Genomic DNA, 16,292 nt, shown 5'->3' on the forward strand with positions numbered 1-16,292 from the left:
AAGAAGATCCGTTACTCTAAAGTTTTTTACATGTAAAAAAAAATACAGAACCTTCTCACAAATTGAGCATTGTGTTTTAAATAGTTTTGCTGTAGTGTGTAATGATGTGCATAGTGTTTACATTTTTGACAGCTTCGAGCTGCTCTTTTGGTGTGAAAGTTTGAGTTTTGAAGTGAGAAGGTGTGGTTATGCTTGCAGCTTTAGCTTAGCTTTATTAACTGCCCCCCCCCCCCCTGTATTAACCTCATAGCGGAAGAAATTTTGCAAAATCAATGCATAAGCCGCGGCTAATAGTCGGGAAATTACGGTATAGTGATTTTCTCATGAGCAGTGTATTTCCCCTTGACCAATATTGTTTTGATCACATGCCAAGAGATTGTAAGATAATGTGGTAGAAATGGAATCAAAAACAAGTATTTTCAACATTTTTTTATTTTTAATCTTTTTTTTTTTTTTTTTTTAATGTATGAAAGATACTGTAGCATGTCAAAAAAATCACTTGTTTTTTTTTACCATCACAACACATGATGATGATGAACACATGATGATTTCTAGCAGCATCTAGATCTCCAGGTAGGAACGGTTCTGTGCCATCTAGATCTCGAGGTAGGAACGGTTCTGTGCCATCTAGATCTCGAGGTAGGAACGGTTCTGTGCCATCTAGATCTCGAGGTAGGAACGGTTCTGTGCCATCACTCTGGCCTTGTACTCCCTGTTCTGAAGGATTCAGATCTGAGGACTCTTGACTGGGCCACTTTAAAATGTTGATATTGTTCTCTGTTAATCATTTCTTGCCTTGTTTGTGTGGATCCAGGGAATATTTCAAACTTAACAATTGTGTTCAAAACCATAATTTGTGCAAAATCTTTTCCGCACTGGATACATTTATGAGGCTACTCTCCTGTGTACTAGCATGTGGACTTGAAGAGTTGAACTTAGTCTAAATGCTTTTCCACACTAGACACATACATGAGGCTTCTCTCCAGTGTGAGTAAGCATGTGGTGTCTAAGAGTAGAAATGTGTGAAAAAACGTTTCCACACTGGACACATTTATGTATTTTCTCTCCAGAGTGTATTAGTCTGTGGTTTTTAAGCTCCGACATTTGTTTAAAAGCTTTTCCACACTGGTCACATCTATGAGGCTTCTCTCCAGTATGTATAAGCATGTGCGTTTTACAAGCTGATGATTTTGTAAAAGCTTTTCCTCACTGGACACATTTATGAGGTTTCTCTCCAGTGTGTATTAGTCTGTGGTTTTTAAGCTCTGACATTTGTTTAAAAGCTTTTCCACACTGGTCACATCTATGAGGCTTCTCTCCAGTATGTATAAGCATGTGCGTTTTACAAGCTGATGATTTTGTAAAAGCTTTTCCACACTGGTCACATTTGTGAGGTTTCTCTCCAGTGTGTATGACCATATGGGTTTTAAGTTGTGAATTTTGTATAAAAGCTTTTCCACACTGGACACATTTATGAGGCTTCTCTCCAGTATGTATACGCATGTGTTTTTTAAGGATTGAGGGGTGTGCAAAAGCTTTTCCACACTGGCCACATTTATGAGGCTTCTCTCCAGTATGCATGAGCATGTGTCTTTTAAGAGCTGTACTTTGTGTAAAACCTTTTCCACACTGGGCACACTTATGAGGCCTCTCCCCATCTTGTATGTGTATTAACATATGGGCTTTAAGATACACCGTGTGTGCAAAAGCTTTTCCACACTGGGTACATTTGTGAAGCCTCTCATCAGTGTGAGTGAACATGTGGATTTTAACGTGAGCAATTTGGGAAAAGGCTTTCCCACACTGGGCACATATATGAGGCTTCTCTCTGGTGTGAGTTAAAAGATGTCTTTTAAGATGTGAACTTCTTGAAAAAGCTCTTCCACACTGGTCACATTGATGAGGCTTCTCTCCAGTGTGTATGCGCATGTGGGTTCTAAGATGTGCAATTTGCAAAAATGCCTTTCCACACTGGGCACATATATGAGGCTTCTCTCTGGTGTGAGTTAAAAGATGTCTTTTAAGGTATGAACTTGTTGAAAAAGCTCTTCCACACTGGTCACATTGATGAGGCTTCTCTCCAGTGTGTATGCGCATGTGGATTCTAAGATGTGCAATTTGCAAAAATGCCTTCCCACACTGGGCACATATATGAGGCTTCTCTCTGGTGTGAGTTAAAAGATGTCTTTTAAGGTATGAACTTCTTGAAAAAGCTCTTCCACACTGGTCACATTGATGAGGCTTCTCTCCAGTGTGTATGCGCATGTGGATTCTAAGATGTGCAATTTGCAAAAATGCCTTTCCACACTGGGCACATATATGTTGCTTTTTGCCACTACTCTGTCTTTGATTAACATCAAGAGAATGTGTTCGCTGGTGTTTCTCGAGTTCTGTCAGGGCTGTGAAACTCTTCCTGCAGACTGTGCAGTGGTGCAGCCTTCCCCCGAGTTGCAGTTCATCATTCTGTCCATGGATCTTCTGTTTTGAGTGTTGTACACCTGAAAGAGTTCCAAAATGGATTTTAGAATGGCATATCGCATTATGTTCTATTATAACAGACAGATGTTCTATTATGACAGACAGATGTTCCATTATGACAGACAGATGTTCCATTATGACAGACACAAGTGGGTGTTCTCATACACCTGGAGAAGTTACAGCGTTATGGCACGCATACAGGGCCAAAACGTCTAATAACGAAACGCCTACAGGTGTAAAAACATTACGTCTCCACGCGCAAACATTTTACGTGTACAGGTGTTAAATTTTCACGTGTACTGGCCAGGCGTAAATATTTACCGTGTAACCAGAGGTATATTTTTGACGTGTAGCCTAGCCTATATAGGCTACAGACATCTTGAGCAAGTCAAACATGGTTGGTAGCCTATTGGCACATAGCCTACTTTTGTTCAAAAGTGACTTATGTTATTAAGTTTTTATGTTATGCTATTGTTTGTTCACACAGGAGAGACGTGGACGTTATCGTTATAATGATAGGCTATGTTATATCGTTTATCGTGTGAATGGCCCTAAGGCTTTATAGCCTATAGCCTACTGAAAATAAATAGAGTAGCCTAGCCCTAGTCCACTGATGCTTTTGGCCATAGTGCAATAGGTGACAAAACGGTGACGGCTTGAACGTTTCAGTGAGAAAACCCTACGTAACACTACATTGCTCTGTACGTAGTTACAACGTATGTTACAACTTAGTGTTCGTAAACAATGACAGCTGTCTATGTAGTGTTACATAGTATGAACGTATGTTACAACGAACATGACAGCCATCTGCACGTGAGATAATTCTGACTGACATGTAGAAGTCCAAAGCATGAATGGCTCTGCGGAATGTCTGGTAAAGTGATAGCGTGTTTTGCTTGAAGTTTCGGAAGAAAGTCATGACTCATGATGCCAAAAATTGAAAGCATGTCGCTGGCTATATGAAATGCAAAACTTTGAATTAATTTGGTGTATGGTGTCACAAAGTAAGGCTCATTATTACTTTATTCTCCTATCTTAGATAGCCTAGGAAATATAAAACCTATTGCCGTGGTGTGCTTTACCCTGTCATGAGCATTGTGTTTGTGCGTGGAATCAGACCGGCTCCAGCACTGCCTTTGAGGTCCTCGTGGCTTTAAATGATACTTATTTGCTTTCTATTTACAATTAGGCTGTTCATAAGAGCTAAAAATAAAATACAAATATAGCGAGAGAACTTCACTAAGCAGTTGAATATTTAACAGGTGCGTGGTGCTGCTTCACCATTCAAGGAGCGTGCGCAAGCAGGGCAGCAGCACTTTCATTGGTATGGACAATTAAAAATGTGAACATGCACGTTGCACGGTGGACTTTCAACGAATTTTGGAATGAATAACGCTTCTTTAATATCGAGGCTTCACAGTTTTCTTGTATGATTGTTAGGCCTGCTGGTATAAAAATCATTTGCACTGTCTGTCCGAAAGACACACTCTCTCCCCTTCCTGTCAAAATTAACGGGAGTCTTCGGACCAGGCTCGTCCTCAATAACTTGCTTTTTATTCGGGCTTTCTTTCTTTTTGGAAAACATTAAGAGCAATGGCCATTAATTAGTAGGCTAAATAGCAGCATGTTCAAATTAAGTGGTAGGCCTACATTGCGTTTTTTAATACAATGAAAAGTCGATGCCTATGTGCGTTTTATTTATTTTACTGTTTTCCCACGTATGCCGATCTGAGACTGAGTTCACTGCGATAGCCTACTCTGGGGGTAGCCGGCCTATAACAAAGCCAAGGGACTCAAGCCTTTAAATGTCTTTGTTGCGTTAGACCAGTCTCCTTTCTAGAACAGGCCAGAGCTTCCCTGCCTCGCGTCGGCTGCGCCATGCATCTCCCTACAGCGCTCATATAGACTTTAAAACAATCTGCGGATGGCGGGCGGTTGCGGTTTTGAAAAAAAAAAGTTCAGCGGATGAATGGCGGACGGATGATGGGTTTTGAGATGCGGTTGCGGATCAAATATCCGCGCATCTCTACTGCACAGACAGTGCGTAAGCCTGGGCGATGCTCTGGACGTCCGAATCCCATCAGTATAATAGTAGGCTAGTATAGGCCTACTGATAGTAGTAAATTCCAAAGAGGACAGCACTCAAAACACTTAGTTTAGCCTACCTAAGGGGATCGAAGGAACATACCCAAACTGCGAAATTGCGCTCAGCTCTTGTGACATCTGTGGCATCGGTGGAATTGCTTTTCAAAACTGAAACGTAGCCTAATAAAAAAGAAAATCATTCCGAGAGCGCAGACCTCGCCATGCAAGCGCCTCCAGACGGTAACCTAATCTGAGTCACTGCCTAAACTGAATCGTTTTTTCTTTGAGTCATTTGACACGTTTAATCGAAATCCATACACTTTTTTTGAGTTATTTTGCTAACAAACAGACAAACAGACAAACTGACAAACAAGCAAACAAACCCCGGTGAAAATAAGCTTGGCGGAATAATTCTCATTATTTACGCACCTCAATGTCGCAGGTAGGCTACAGACTAAGTGGGCTCGCCCCTCACAAATTTTTTTATGTGTCTGCTAATGTAGGCCTAGGCCTAATAGCCTATACAATTTCCCCTCTTAAAGACATGTCGATGTATTATAGCCTACTACTAACACTGACTAGCCTACGAAGTAGCCTAACTGTTGCATGATTTCATGCATGTAGTGAAAAGGGCCTCGCACCCGTCAAGTTCGCACAGGGATCGCTCCCCCCTTACGCACGCAAGTCGCGAAATAACCGGCATCTCCGTTTAAGTTGTATTGTCAGCTGTGAGATGCGTTCATTTTCCACTTTTTACGGCATAGCCTCAACTAGCATGCCTGTGAAAAGCAGCCGAAATGTCCAATCTGTTTCTCCAGTTTGTGTTTTATGTGACACGCAGGTTCATGCAGTTTTGCGCACGTTTCAAATGTAGGCTACTTAATTGGTCAGCTGTGATCAAATGCGTTCAATAAATTCCACTTTTTGTCATAAAAAAAACAGCATGCCCATTAATGTGGTGTAGCCTATCTAATCAGGTAGGCCTACATGATTCCATTGTGAATTTGATATCGTTATAGCTCAAAATAAGCTTCCGTAGGCCTAATTAATCAAGAGGTCTACTGGCTACAAAAATATCTCTGATTTGCCTACACGTAAAAATTTTACATCTGTAGCCTACACGTCAAAAATATACCTCTGGTTACACGGTAAATATTTACGCCTGGCCAGTACACGTGAACATTTAACACCTGTACACGTAAAATATTCACGCGTGGAGACGTAATGTTTTTACACCTGTAGGCGTTTCGTTATTAGACGTTTTGGCCCTGTATGCGTGCCATACAGCGTGTCCTAACAGGGCCCGAGCGTGACTCTGTCTAGTAGCATTCCATGTCATCTGTCTACACTGAATCTGTTAAATATGCCCTTTTATTCATGGGGTTCATTTCATCAGGTCCCTTTCCACAGGTGTATCAAATCAAGCACCTTGATTATCAATGCAGACTGCATGGCGCTTGATTAGTACACCTGTGGAAAGAGACCTGATAAAACCCATGAAGAGAGTCATATTTCTCACTCAAAATAACCTGAGTGACAGAAATAGAAACGGAGTGTCTGACAAAAGTTCACTCAAAATGTCACACTGCATCACGCTGCACAGCGCTGCTTTGTGTCGTGTACGGTCACTAACATTTCAAATGAAAACAATTAAACCTATTTTATCGCCAATGTTCGCTTGCATTGCACCCTGTTAGGACTAGCTGTCACAAGATGGGTTTAGATTGGCAGATGTTGCACATCCTGCAATTCAATCATCAGATGAAGACCTCCAGTAATGTCCTGTGTATTAGCCACATTGTGTATAAGCCGCAGGACAGTGTTTCACGTAAGTTAGAAGAATATTAATACCATATTAACTAGACCTCTGCATTATTCTCATAGCTGAAGAAATTAATAAATTAACTAATAGTTGGGAAATGACAGTATGCTTTACAAGACAGAGATGGGCTGGCAGCTGAACAGCCAATGTGACGTTAATCACACTGGTCGCTGTGTTTACTTTCCGCAAGTGTTTTCTACTTTTGCAACTTTAGATGTAACCAATGTTTTCTCATCTGGGTCTGGGGGGGGGGCGTAACAGGCTACAGCGCTCATGCCATGAACGGGTCCGAGTGCCCACGGGGGACCCAGGTTCGAATGAGAAGAGCCTCAACATACTACTGGCAGGGTCATTCCACGTCAAATCAACCAGAGCGCACGCACTTGCGTCTCAAAAAAAATCTGAAAAAAATACCATGTGCACCTATGTTACCCAGGAGACACTCTATAAAATGTTTTTGTGCTAAGATCAATACTTTTCAAGTAACAGCCAGTTTTACGGGGGGGTTGTCAGATTTGTTGGGCCTCTTTTTATGTCAAAGTTCACAAGCTCATTGCTCAAGAACTAGAGTTTGTAGGAGGCTCAAATCTTGCAGGCTGGTGCATAAATAGGAATAGCATGCAGTAAAATCACCACGAGTAGTCTGGATGATCCTGCATGGTCATAGCAGTCCCTCAAAGTTGATCGAAATTGTAGGCCTATTGGTGTTCTTGGCTGGGCTCTGTTTAGGCCTTCAGAAGACTCCTTTTTACTCAACATAGGCTGTTGGGGTTTTTTTCTTATCGAGATCAGTAGAAACACTCTCCGAAAAAGCAAAGAAGAGAAAAGAGAATCCATCAGGGACTGAACAGCAGACCTCACAAGTTTGAAAAATAAATTTGGATCTCATATTCAGAGCACCCTAACACCTTGTGGGAATATACAAAGATTTTTTTGGTATTTTTTTCTATAATCTGCAATACCTCTTCTTTTTAAAAACACCAATTTGACTTGTCTTATGCAAATCTTTCTTTTTCATTTCCCATCCTAAACAAGGGCAAAATGCACCATTGAGGTCTATTGAGAGATATGTTTTGTATAGAGTAACCACTAGGTGCCACTAAAATCACTGAATCACTGAAATTGCAGTGGTGGAGACAAAACATATTGATCTCAATGGTGCATTTTGTCAATGTTTAGGGTGGACAATGAAAAAGAAAGATTTGCATAAGACAAGTCAAATTGGTGTTTTTAAAAAGAAGAGGTAATGCAGATTAAAGATTCCCACAAGGTTTGATTTGATTTTATTTGGATCCCCATTAGCTGATGCAAAAGCACCAGCTACTCTTCCTGGGGTCCACACACAACATATAATAGACAAGAAAAACCAACATACAAATAAGAAATCAACATACAACACAACAGATATAAAAACAGGAAAAGAAAATACTTTTCCTGGGGTCCACACACTATAACAAACAAGAATTCAACAAGACAACATATATAAAAAAAACAAACAAATAAAAAGAAAAACAGAAAAATAGTGACTAACTAAGCCACCAACACACAAACACAGACAAACCACAACAAGAGATGAAGTGACAAAAAAGGAAAAAGTACATGTGAGTTAATAAAAAAAGGTGCTCTGAATATGAGATCCAAAATTATTTTTCAAACTTGTGAGGTCTGCTGTTCCCTGATGGTTTTTCTTTTCTCTTAATTGCTTTTTCGGAGAGTGTTTCTACTGATCTCAATAAGGGGGAAAAAATCAAGAGCCTATGTTGAGAAAAAATATGTCTTCTGAAGGCCTAAACAGAGCCCAGCCAAGAACTCCAACACAATTTTGATCAACTTTGAGGGACTGCTATGACCATGCAGGATCATCCAGACTACTCGTGGTGATTTTACTGCATGCTATTCCTATTTATGCACCAGCCTGCAAGATTTGAGCCTCCTACAAATTCTAGTTCTTGAGCAATGAGCTTGAGAACTTTGACAAAAAAAAGAGGCACAACAAATTTGACATCCCCCTCCCCCCGTAAAACTGTCTGTTACTTGAAAAGTATTGATCTTAGCACAAAAACATTTTACAGAGTGTCTCCTGGGTAACATAGGCACGCATGGTATTTTTTTCAGATTTTTTTGAGACGCAAGTGTGTGCGCTCTGGTTGATTTGACGTGGAATGGCAGCAACCGAGCCGAGCGCCGCTGGTTGGGCAGGCAGCTCACTGCTCTGGGTTAGTGTGTGATTCACCTCACTGTGTGTTCACTGTGTGCTGTGTGTGTTCACTGATTCGGTTAAACTGGGTTAAATGCAGAGAACAAATTTCCCTCACGGGATCAAAAAAGGATGTATGTACTCTACTATACTATACTATACTAGTATACTGGTTAGATTTTGTTTGATCAGCAGTTTTTGCATGGTTTAAGGATTCACATCTAAAAGTGGGATCTGAAAGGACTTACTTTGCAGCAGATAATTGTGTTCTTGTTCATCATCTTCTTCAATCTTCACTTCAATCTCTGCTATTGTCTGTTGCGTTTCACTGCCACTAACGTTGGACTCTGTGACATCTGTTTCAGTTTTACAGGGAAGCTCTGCAAACGGCTTTTCTTCTTCATCTGGACCTGCAATCATATGGCCATACTCCTCCTCTTTCATATCTTCCACTTTCACCATCATGTTCAGTAGATCAACCTCCGGAGGTGTGGATGCCGTTTCCTCCATCACTGATGTGCTCTCTGTCTGTTGTCTAGTCGTCCATTCAGGCTCTGAAGGCTCCATGTTTCCAGCAAAGTCTTCAGACTTCATCATTGGTCTCTCGTCAGCAGACTCGTAGACCTCCGGAGGTGTGGATGCTGCTTGTCTAGTTGTCCATTCAGGCTCTGAAGGCTCGTTCTGACCCAAATTTAGAGAGGCGGCGCGCCGGTCTAAATGCAAGTCGCCCGTTTTGTACGCTGGTTGATCTGGGGGCAGCACCATCAGACCCTAGAATATTTGAAATAGAATACAAAACAACATGATTACGGTCTACAACTCGAAATTCTGAAACGTGATTAAAAGGAGAACGCTATCATTTACAAATCATGTCAACCCATCATGTAAATTGAGACGAAACGTATTTGGAGAGACGAGTGTGCACATCCAAAAAAATTGTTTAAACAGGTGGCAGACAAAAAAACATGTCAAAGAGTGAAGGTGATGGTCTGCACACTGTGTGATGACGTTTCGATCAACAGGCCTGATGAAGAAGATCTGTTGATGGAAACGTTGCCTTTTATAGTTAAAGGTAACATAGAATGGATTTTTCTTTTCTTGGTTTACATGAATTACGAGAGGTTGTGCATAAACAAAGAGCTATTATGAACATGAGGCATGGTTGTGCCTTCCTTCATATGAAAATCTTGAACTTTGAAATAGACACTAAAAAATGGGCGAATTAGAAAAGAGCCTGCTTGTGATGTCAGACATCGCAAAGCCACTGAAGTTCAATTGGGGTTGTCAAAGGCGGCGCCATTTAGTCAAACGGACCGTTTCAATACCCAGCCTAAATGTATGGTTCTAATTCTTCTGGTAAAATTGCAATGAGTTTTTTTTTGTTTTTTTAAAATCAAAGTTGAATACTATTTTAACATCAGAGAACACAGCGCAATACTCAATTCATCCATTCTACGTCCTCTTTAATGGAAAGGAAATGCACACCTGCGGCTCTGCGTCGACCTTCTTCCTCCCTGCACCTGGCAGTCGGGATCTTTTGCCGTCTATCTTGGACAGGCGCTGCAGTTCCGCTTTGTTTTTACGCCAGTCGCGCACCCTCTTTGGATCAAGAGAGAAATGTCTTGCTGCTGCTTTTCCCGGATTTTCTTCGGCAAATTTCAAAACTGTCAGTTTAAAAGTCAGATCATACTTCTTTCTTTTTGTCCCCATGGTGGTAGTGAGAGAGTCACGTTTAGCCTTGGACCTGACCCTTTTACGTGAGACTTCGAGATGCTTTGCCTGCATTCCATCCATCCAGTCGCACACGCTCTCCTCCAGCTCCTCACGGGCCTGCTTCCTCCCCGCACCTGGAAGTCGGGATCTTTTGCAGTCTTCTTCGGCCCGGCGCTTGAGTTCAGCTTTCTCTCTACGCCAATCTCGCACCAACTTTGGGTGAACCGAGAAATGTCTTGCCGCTGCTTCTGCCGGATTTTCTTCTGCAAATTTGACAACACCCATCTTAAAAGTCAGATCATACCTCTTTCTCTTTGTGCCCATGGTGGCAGAGAGAGAATCACATTTAGCCTTGGACCTGATCCTTTCACGTGAGACTTTGAGATGCGTTGCCTGCATTCCGTCAATCCACTCGCACACGCCCACCTCTTCTATGGCTCTCTTCCTCCCCCCACCTCGCAGCCTGGCTCTGTTGCAGTCTTCTTTGGCCAGGCTTTGCAGTTCAGCTTTGTTTTTACGCCATAGTCGTATGCTTCTTGGATCAACTGAAAAATGTCTCGCCGTTGCTTCTCCCGAGTGCTCTTCGGCAAATTTCAAAACTCTCAGCTTAAATGCCAGATTATACCTATTCCTCTGTCTCCCCTTCGCGGTACTGATAGGATCACATTCTGCCTTGACCCTCACCCTTTTACGTGAGACTTTGAGATGCTTTGCCTGCATGCTGTGGATCCCCTCAACGCCCACCTGCAGCTCTGAGATAGCTTTCTTCCTCCCCCCACCTGGAAGTCTGGATCTTGTGCAGTCCTCCTTGGCCAGGCGCTGGAGTTCGGCTTCGTTTTTACGCCACTCTCGCACCCTCTTTGGATCGACCGAGAAATGTTTTGCTGCTGCTTCTCCAGAACTTTCTTCGGCAAATTTGGCAACTGTCAGCTTAAATGTTAAATCATACTTCTTTCTCTTTCTCATGGTGGCATTGAGAGAAATTCTTTGTAAAAACTGAAGAATAAACAAACAAAGTATGTGAACCTCTACTACAAACAAGTAGGCTAGGCTACCCTAAAAAATAAGAGCGTGACGTCGGGACTCGGCTTGAAGCAACCTATGTGTTGAATCAATCACATGAACCTACCAAAAAAAAGTCCTCCGATCTGCACGCTGAGCTCGTATAATCCGATGTTTAGGTCTGAAAGCGTTTATCTCCGCAACATTGGGCATTCTTAAACTGGAACTACGTGGAGAACTCCGTGGGGTTAATCCTTTGTTTTTAGCCAGCAGAGAATGTGGGCTCTGGTTTTAGGCATGGAATTCCTCGTGGTTGGCAAACCAACCAGACAAATGCGCAACACTGCCATCTCCTGGTATGGCGTTAGATTAGGAAACTCAGCCTTCTGATTTGGTTTGTTCACATATGTGACGTTCCACGGCAAAACCAGTCGCTTGTCGCAACAGGCGTTTCTGAGAAAAATGGCCATTTATGTCACTTGTGCTAAAATCGTGGATTTTTTTTTGTAAGTGTTTTGAAACAGTGGGAGGTCTACACTGTACGGCCGTGAATACATTTCGCCGAAAAACTGACCTTTTGTAGTCTAAAAACGTGAGTTTGTTGAGGTGAGAAAGTTAGAGGAAGCAGGAAGTTAGAGGCGTCTCGTTTTTTGCCGCTTTACGGCAAATGCACTCATCGACAACCACCAAGCCATCCGCGTGCTGTGTCGTTGATACAAGTACCGTAAATCTTGTAATAGCGGCGACCTTACAAAGCGTTCGTGAGTGTTGAGCCGACGGTTAACTTCAAAGGCAGATTTCTCCGTTTTTCTATTGGCATGACAGGATGAACTCAACTCCTTTGAATGTTTATATTTCAGTAATATGACGTTCAATTCATTAGATATAGGTATCGTTTTGAAGGTTGATTATGCCCCTTCCTGAAAACGTAATAACTTTGATTTTGAAAATTTGGACATTGTGACTGATTTCGCCGTGGAAGGTCACATATTCGACTGGCAAACAGGTTAATACCAATTAACTTTTTTCTTTATCTAAACAAATAAGTAACAGTGGGAACTGAATTAATTACATGAGTCAATCACTAGGCTACAGACATTTACCATTTGTGACCCTGTAAAGCGGAACCAGTCGTTTCGGTGAATTTTAGTAAATTAAGTTATTGTGCTCACGTGAACGGCCATAAACTAAGCTTTCCAACGATATGTATATCGAGGGTATTACACAAACTATCGCTAAGATAACCGCATCCAAAGTTGACATGGTTCTCCTGTCACAATATGCCAGAAGAGGAGAAATCACCTGTTTAAGCAGCGCGTGCACAACGGGAATGACAGCAAATGTGTTGAATCTTCGCCGGGTTTAACAGTCAAAACGTCGGTTTTTCAGTGAAATGCGTTCACGATATGAAACTGTAGACTGTATACAGCCGAATTTTGCGAAAACGTGAAATTCAACATTTTAACCCGGAAGTTAGTTATTGTTGATTTTCTCAAAATAACGATGTGCGCAAAACGACTGATTTCGCTTTGAATGGTCACATTTATGTTTGTTACTCTGACCACGTACACTCCTATTCGGAAGGTGGCGGTAATGCACCTAAAAACTGTTTGCTAACCGTCAAACAAAAGGAAGAAGAATGGGGGCCATATGGGAATGTTAAAATTGTTGTCATTGTTGTCATTGTTGTCATTGCTGGCGCCTCCAGTCAGCCGCGATCAGTGGAAATTGCACGTAGGCTGCAAAACGGGAGAATGGTTCAAGACATTTTGTGGAGATAAACACGGTTCCACGTCGAATCAGACAGTTCAACACCAAATTAACATAAGTAAGTTACCTCACGCACTCAAATTAGGTAGCCTATAGGTATTGTAAGTGCAGAAGTGCGCGATTTGAGGCATTTGTGCTAGACTTGCTTGAGAGATCAAGCCGTTTCTCTGGAAAGTTACCTGGGTGAGCCATAATAAGAACCTCACTTCGTAGCATACCCCTCAAACAGTCCTGTATCACTGTCGGTAGGCTATACTGGCGTGTGGGGCAGATCTGGCTGTCCGCTCCCTTACAAAAAATGACTGCATAATATAATGTTTCCATCTCCAAAATGTTGCATAATAGTACAGCACTATGTAGCCTAATAAAAGGGAATTTTTCCATTTCCAAAATATTGCGCTGTCTTCATGGGAACAAATAATTCCTAAGCTACAGAGTAACAAAACTGCAGTTTTTTGCATTAGTTGTTTTGCATGAATTCTCTGTCTCCTTACCATCTTGTGAATTCTCATTTTTACTTTCTAAATCCCTGATGTTTATTCATCGTTTTGTTTGTTTGTATGTATGTATGTATGTATGTATGTATGTATGTATGTATGTATGTATGTATGTGTGTGTGTGTGTGTGTGTGTGTGTGTGTGTGTGTGTGTGTGTGTGTGTGTGTGTGTGTGTGTATGTATGTATGTATGTATGTAGGCTATGTATGTATGTATACTGTATGTATGTAGGCTATGTATGTATGTAGGCTACGTATGTATGTATGTGTGTGTACTATTATTTTGCTAAATGCTCTGAATAATGCACGTTGAGCAGTCTGTGTCTGAAAGGTGCTTTCTAAAAAAAAGCTTATTATTATTATCACTGTTATTATTATTATTATTACTATTAATTATTAATGTATTTTTAAAATATCCATATTTTGTTTCTCTGATTTTAGGCAATCGTTATACGGGATCATCTTTCTTCTGTTTGCAACATGGATCTCGGACTTCCATTTGGTTTTAGTTGTGCTGAATCAAAGCAGGTTGACCTGAGAGTGATGGTGAAAGAAGAGGATCTAAAAGCAGATGTGAAAGAGGAAGAGTGTGGTCAGCTCATTGCATGTCCAGGTGAAGAAGAAAGGTCCACTTGCAGTCCAACTCTACAGACAACGCAGAAGACGGAGGTGAAGGAGGAAGAGGAAGAGGAGGAAGAAGAGGAGGAGAGGCAGCAGGTTGACCTGCTGAGTGTGATGGTGAAAGAAGAAGATATAAAAGAGGAGGAATATGATCACATGATTGCATGTCAAGATGATGAAGAAAAGCCGTTTGCAGAGTTTCAATGTAAAACTGAAACAGACGTCACAGAGTCACCAAGGTCTACGTACAATGAACTGCTACAGACAACAGTGAAGACTGAAGTGAAGATAGAAGAAGAGGAAGTGAAGAAAGAGGAAGAGGAGGAAGAAGAAGTGAATAAAGAGGAGGAAGAAGAGGAGGAGGAGCAGCATGAACATCTGTCTCCGTACAATGAACTGCTACAGACCACAGTGAAAACTGAAGAGGAGGAGAAAGAAGAAGAGGAAGAAGTGAATAAAGAAAAGGAGGAGGAAGAGGAGGAGGAGGAGGAGGAGGAGGAGCAGCATGACCAGCCTGATCTGCTGGAAAGTAAGTCCTCTCACAAACAGCTAAATAAATAGTGTGTTCAGTGGGCTGCACTGCATTTTGTGACTCTAGAGGGCGCTGTTGCACTCTGGCTGGTCTGTGGCAGCACCATGCTGCGCTGAATCACTCACATACAATCGCAAGAGAGGCATATCGATTTTGGCTCCAAACGATCGCAAAAACAGTGCAATTGAGCGAAAACTATAATTTTGTCACGTTCTGTTTAGTAAAAGCAAAACCAGCTAATAGGCTAACTAAAATTTAAAAAAAAAAAAAAAAACATGCCAACCTTTAGGTATATGGTGAAAGGTATGTGATGATGTGGGGCTATTTTAAATCCGAAGGCCAAGGGACCAGGGAACTCTATCAGAGTGTATAGCATCCTGGATCCACCTATACGCAGTCTTTTTTACGGCACTGAACAGAAATAAAAAATAAAAAAAAGGAATATCCTCACTGTACATGACGTAGATTACAATGACTGTAAATAACCATAACGTAGAACGAGCCCTCTGTCTGTTCATGCATGAATCATTTCTTGTGCCTGTAAATTGTTTTATACACACATAACGATTTGCCTTGTACAGAATTTGAAATAGTATATGTCATCAGTCAAAATGAATTAATGAATTCCAGAACATCTGTATCATTAAGTCTCTATGGTATTTCTTTCAGAACATCTGTATCATTAAGTCTCTATGGTATTTCTTCCAGAACATCTGTGTCATTCTAAGTCTCTATGATGACTCTTCCAGGTGTATCAGAACACCCACATACAAGGCAACAGAAGATCCACAGACAGAATGAAACACTCCACCTGCAACTCAGAAGAAGACTGCACCACTGCACAGCCTGCAGGAAGAGCTTCACGGCCCTGAGAGAACTCGAGAAACACCAGCAAACACACTGTCTTGGTGTTAATCGAAAGCAGAGTACTGGCAAAACACAACATAAATGTGCCCCTATGTTAACACGCACTAGAGAAAAGCCTCATAAATGTGTACAGTGTGGAAAAGTCTTTTCACAAAGTTCAGCTCTTAGTAGTCATGTACAAATACACACTGGAGAGAAACATGAATGTGCCCAGTGTGGAAAAACTTTTACACAACTTTCCAATCTTAAAACCCACATGCTCATACATAGTGGAGAGAAGCATCATCGATGTACGCAATGTGGAAAAGCTTTTACTCACAACTCGACTCTTAAAACCCACATGCTCATACATACTGGAGAGAAGCCTCATCAATGTACTCAGTGTGGAAAAGCTTTTGCACAACTCGCAGCTTTTAAAAATCACTTGCTCATTCATACTGGAGAGAAGCCTCATAAATGTGTCCAGTGTGGAAAAGCTTTTATACAACTCTCAAATCTTAAAACCCACATGGTAATACACACTGGAGAGAAGCCTCATCAATGTGCCCAGTGTGGAAAAGCTTTTGCACACCACTCAACTCTTAAAAACCACATGCTAAGTAAAAGACACGGGAGTTTACAGTGTTCAGTCGGCATTTAGCTTATTGTAGTGTACAACCCCAAATCAGAAAAAGTTGGGACGTTGTGTAAAATGTGAATAAACAAATGT

The 16,292-nt window shown here is 41.4% G+C and overlaps 2 protein-coding genes across 2 annotated transcripts; one reads left to right on the forward strand and one right to left on the reverse strand.

The window, feature by feature from the left end:
- Window positions 1-494: 494 nt before the first annotated feature.
- Window positions 495-11,591, reverse strand: LOC134084993 (zinc finger protein 135-like). The gene is made up of 3 exons (XM_062539919.1): window positions 10,068-11,591; window positions 8,831-9,353; window positions 495-2,498 (listed from the first exon to the last, which is right to left on the reverse strand). Exons 1-3 carry the CDS (start codon window positions 11,259-11,261, stop codon window positions 1,207-1,209), a joined length of 3,009 nt encoding a protein of 1,002 aa, XP_062395903.1. The 5' UTR covers window positions 11,262-11,591; the 3' UTR covers window positions 495-1,206.
- Window positions 11,592-12,955: 1,364 nt separating this feature from the next.
- Window positions 12,956-16,283, forward strand: LOC134093643 (zinc finger and SCAN domain-containing protein 31-like). Its single transcript, XM_062546852.1, has 3 exons — window positions 12,956-13,125; window positions 14,005-14,713; window positions 15,466-16,283. Exons 2-3 carry the CDS (start codon window positions 14,044-14,046, stop codon window positions 16,221-16,223), a joined length of 1,428 nt encoding a protein of 475 aa, XP_062402836.1. The 5' UTR covers window positions 12,956-13,125; window positions 14,005-14,043; the 3' UTR covers window positions 16,224-16,283.
- The last annotated feature ends 9 nt before the right edge of the window (window positions 16,284-16,292 follow it).

The sequence above is a fragment of the Sardina pilchardus genome, chromosome 1, assembly GCF_963854185.1.
Source record: "Sardina pilchardus chromosome 1, fSarPil1.1, whole genome shotgun sequence".
Classification (NCBI taxonomy): domain Eukaryota; kingdom Metazoa; phylum Chordata; class Actinopteri; order Clupeiformes; family Clupeidae; genus Sardina; species Sardina pilchardus.

Coding starts and splice junctions, on each gene's coding strand:
- LOC134093643 (XM_062546852.1), top strand. CDS start 14,044: ATGGATCTCGGACTTCCATTTGGTTTTAGTTGTGCTGAATCAAAGCAG. Junction 14,714..15,465: donor CCAGCCTGATCTGCTGGAAA/GTAAGTCCTCTC, acceptor TGACTCTTCCAG/GTGTATCAGAACACCCACAT.
- LOC134084993 (XM_062539919.1), bottom strand. CDS start 11,261: ATGAGAAAGAGAAAGAAGTATGATTTAACATTTAAGCTGACAGTTGCC. Junction 9,354..10,067: donor AGGTCGACGCAGAGCCGCAG/GTGTGCATTTCC, acceptor CAAATATTCTAG/GGTCTGATGGTGCTGCCCCC. Junction 2,499..8,830: donor ACACAATTATCTGCTGCAAA/GTAAGTCCTTTC, acceptor GAACTCTTTCAG/GTGTACAACACTCAAAACAG.